Here is a 4,035-nt window from a genome sequence, read left to right as displayed (position 1 = left end):
ATTACTAAAATTGATTTATTTTTGTAACTATTCTATTGACAATGCAAAAAGATAAATCAAAGAGTTTTTAAAAGTGATTTATTTATTTTTATCGTTCCATATTTTTTAGTCTAAAAAAGAAATTTTTTAAATAAGGTTTGGTTTAATCAACTGTAAAATCAATTTATGGTTTTATTTAATATGTTAAATATATATTTTCTCAATAGTGCGAATGTGTTTTAAAGATTGCCAGCGCTTACAATTAAGATTAATATTGTCGACACTATTAGGTTATAAATGTTATTGAAATTTTAATTTCTGCTTCACGCTTTAAATGAATTTGATTAAAACATGGAGAAATTGGAAATTTTGCAATTGAACCCGTTCAATCATAGTACCGGAAACATTTTCGTTGCGTTTTTTATGATTAATTTTGTTCTACGGCTAATAAAATTTTGCCTCTGTCAACAGCTGAAAAATTGTTTTTTTAATATTTATGTTATTACACAATTATAGCTAAATTTTTTTAATTTTTAAGACCTTGTCTAAAAGTGTACAAAATATTATCAAAAGTAGAATGGAAAAACGTACAAAAGGAGTATTCGCCCCCTGCTTAAACAAAAAGCTCATAGCTTTTATTGATGATTTCAATATGCCACTGCATGACGAATACGGCTCTCAACCCCCATTAGAACTCATCAAATTTTGGATGAGTTATGGTTTTTGGTTTGACCTAAAAACACAAGCTGAAGAAAACATAAAAGTTAATATCTATTTTTATTTACTTTTCCCATTTTGTAATAAGGATTTTAAATTTATGTTTTCTGTTGTTAAACATGAGAAGGTATGAGATATTAAAGTTATGTGAATGCAAATTCTACGTTGACGGTACTTCGCTGCGATGTAGATGCTAAATTTGTGTTGCGTGATGGTTGTAGGAACGATGTTAATCGAAGTTGTTGGCAAACTAGGATCGCTTGTTGGTTGTCCGTGAACGAATTTTTTCTCGATCAATTGAAGAAGTTTTGTTTAACTAAAAGGTTTTTTGACATGAAATCAAAATTTCATTTTATAATATGATTCAAATCATTTAGTGCCGTCTTTCTTTTGATCGAGTAACAAGCTTGCACTCCACGCTGATACTGATTTTTTATTATATTATAATTTAAAAACTCATTACACTGCTTTGTATTGTCGTAGTTCTAGCAGATGAACAAGAAATGTATAGAAATGCTGTTGACTCTTCAAACTGCATGAGTGACATCTTTTCATTTGCAGCAACACTTAATAGTGTTCTTATAGTTGAACTTCTGACCACAGGACCATAGGTTTCTTCATAGTCAATTCCCTTTTCCTGAGAAAAACCTTTTACCACTAGCCTGGGTTTAAAACGTTCAACAGAACTATCTGGATTGTGTTTTACCTTGTAGACATGGTATTGCCTTATGACCTTTTGGAAGGCTTACCAAATCTCACGTATGATTTTCCTCTAATGACTGCATTTTACTGTTCATGGCTTTAAACCATTCATCTTTTTCATCACTTTGAATGGCATCTCTGTAGCCCTCTGGTTCAAGTACTTCACATAATGCAAACATAACAAAAGGATCATAACGAGATGGCTTTTTGATATTATTCCTGTCACGTAAAACCATACCTTTGGTCTTTTGATTACAACAGTCAGATTGATCTTCTTCATCAGATGAAACTGAACTACGGTTGTGAACATCTTCATCAGTTGAAATATTTTCTTTAATCAAAGTTTCTTCGTTTTCATCTTTGATTTCAACATCAATCGAAACTGTATCATCTGAACAACTTTCTTCTTGCAAAATCACTGAATTTGGTTTGACAACCTTCTCATCAAAAATAACATCTCTTGATCGATGCATTTTTAACACGTTTCTTATTCTGATGTCCCATTTGTTTATGGTATAACTGCAATGCATCTTGATCATTGACAAAGTTAACTTCGACTTCAGAATTCAACGGTCTAACAGTTTTTGCAACAAGTTTGAACAAACCTCCATTATTGTTTCTTATTCCAACAACACTTATCACATTGTCATTAAGTAGATGACAACTTCTTGAGGTTGAAACAAAAGAGCTATTTCTGTTCTTATCTTGAGTTGCAAGTACTGAGAACAATTTTTTTTTTTACTTTTGGCACATACAAGACATCTGTGAGTTTAACAGTTTGCCATTTATTATTCACTTTCACTTGAAGGTGAATAATTCCTTTTCCAAAAGCTTCAACAGTATCACCATTTGCAACATATAATTTACTCGGCTGAGAAAATTTTTTAAAACTTTGAAATATGTCTCTTCGAAAAGTTAGATGACACGTTGCACCATTGTCAAAAAACCATTCATCAGTGTACGCTGACTCATTAATTGCAAAAACACTTGATTCCGTAACAACTAGTGACTTATTGTCATCGCGTGGATTGTTATTTTTTGGTTTTGCTGGTCTACCATCAGAATGCCATTTTTCACAATTTCTTACAATGTGACCTGGCAATTTGCAATAATGACATATCAGTCGCTTGGTTTGCTGACAAATTTATCTTGTTTTTGACCTTTCATGTTTAGTGATGACGACTTTTCAGTTGTTGCTTTGACATTGATACTTTATTACATTCAGTTTTGGCTTCCAAAGATCTCTCATAGCTACACAGTTGATCTGTGAGTGTTTCAACTGTTCTTTCAGTCTTATTCCACAACCTCCAACTTGCAGCAAATGAAAAATATTTTTTTGGCAAAGTTTCAATTATTTGGCACGTCAGCAACAAGTCACTGTTTTCTTCTTTTCCTAACTCAACCTTTAAATCTTTCCAAAGATTCTTGAGTTTTGTGACATGAGCGACAACATCATCGTATTCATCCATTTTATAACATTTTGGCATAAGCCATTTTCATCAGCTGTTAATAGATTCAATTTGCATAAGTTGTATGCTTTATCTTCATTAACTTCATCATATAATCTGTAAAGTTCTAACCAAACATCTCTGGCATTACTGAATGAACGAACTTTTTCATACGTTTCATCGGTCATGTTGGTTGACAGAATAATCATAGCACTACAATCTACTCTATTGAATCTGTTCAAAGCAGTTTGATATTTTGCTATCTCATCTTTATTTGAGTCATCGTTTGATTTATCTGAAACTTTTAATTTGCCATTTACTACGTCCATTGCATCAGGAATGCCGCGTAGTATTATACAAACTCTCGATTTTCAGTTCAACCAATTACTTTTGCCTTCTAGGTGTTTGATTTGCACTTTTGTTAGATCCATTTCTTCCTTGTCTTTCAATTTGACCTCCTTTTAATTAGAAGCAAAATAATGACTTTCAGAGAATGAAGAAGCACGTGTTTACTCTTCACTTCAGTCTTCACAAAGGAATCTTACGATATTTCTTTATTCTAAATTTTCTTCGTCAAATCAATTAATTAAGAAAAACGTTATCTGGGTCCAATAACCTGTTAAATTTCTTGTCACGTAGATTGTTTAATTAATTGATATAATATTGAAAGACATTAAAAGAAGAGAAATAAACTAAGCAACGTTCTTGACTTGTTTATTATCAACCGGATCAACAGAAAAGGAAAAGTGAAGTTACATACAAAGCAAAGAAAATAAATTTGGTCCAAAGAAAATAAATGTATATCATAAATCATAATGTTTTAATATAAAACATAAAACTTAACAGACATTAACAGTTTTTCCCAAGAAACCAGAGTAACGAGAGGAAAGTTAAATATTACTAACCAGTTAAACGGCAAACATATCAACATTATCTTATCAAATCCAATACATGCAAATAAAGTTTTTCTTTGTAAATTTTTTCAAAAAATGTTCTTTGTATTGAATTGTGTAAAAATACAAAACTTTGTTTTCCAAATCTTTGTACAAATTAACGTTTTTCTTTCACTTTATAGTTTATTAGTCTTTGAACAAATTTTCAAAATATTGAGTTTCACTTCAATAAATATATTGATTGACGTCGTCTGATTAATGTCGTCTAGTCGAATTTTTGATACATATTTCAGAAG

The 4,035-nt window shown here is 31.0% G+C and overlaps 1 protein-coding gene across 1 annotated transcript in view; it reads left to right on the top strand.

Annotated features, from left to right (window-relative positions):
• The window catches only part of HELRODRAFT_67352 (hypothetical protein), a gene marked incomplete at both ends in the record, with an annotated part of 22,528 nt that overhangs the window by 18,067 nt on the left and 426 nt on the right, over nt 1-4,035 (top strand). Inside the window, one exon of the mRNA XM_009024315.1 lies at nt 518-742. Within this exon, the coding sequence (XP_009022563.1) occupies nt 518-742 (225 nt within the window). The remainder of the gene's footprint in view (nt 1-517; nt 743-4,035) is intronic.

Source organism: Helobdella robusta (assembly GCF_000326865.2).
Source record: "Helobdella robusta unplaced genomic scaffold HELROscaffold_4, whole genome shotgun sequence".
Taxonomy (NCBI): domain Eukaryota; kingdom Metazoa; phylum Annelida; class Clitellata; order Rhynchobdellida; family Glossiphoniidae; genus Helobdella; species Helobdella robusta.
Note: the sequence above shows the minus strand (reverse complement) of the source record. Positions and strands in the feature narration are given on the sequence as shown.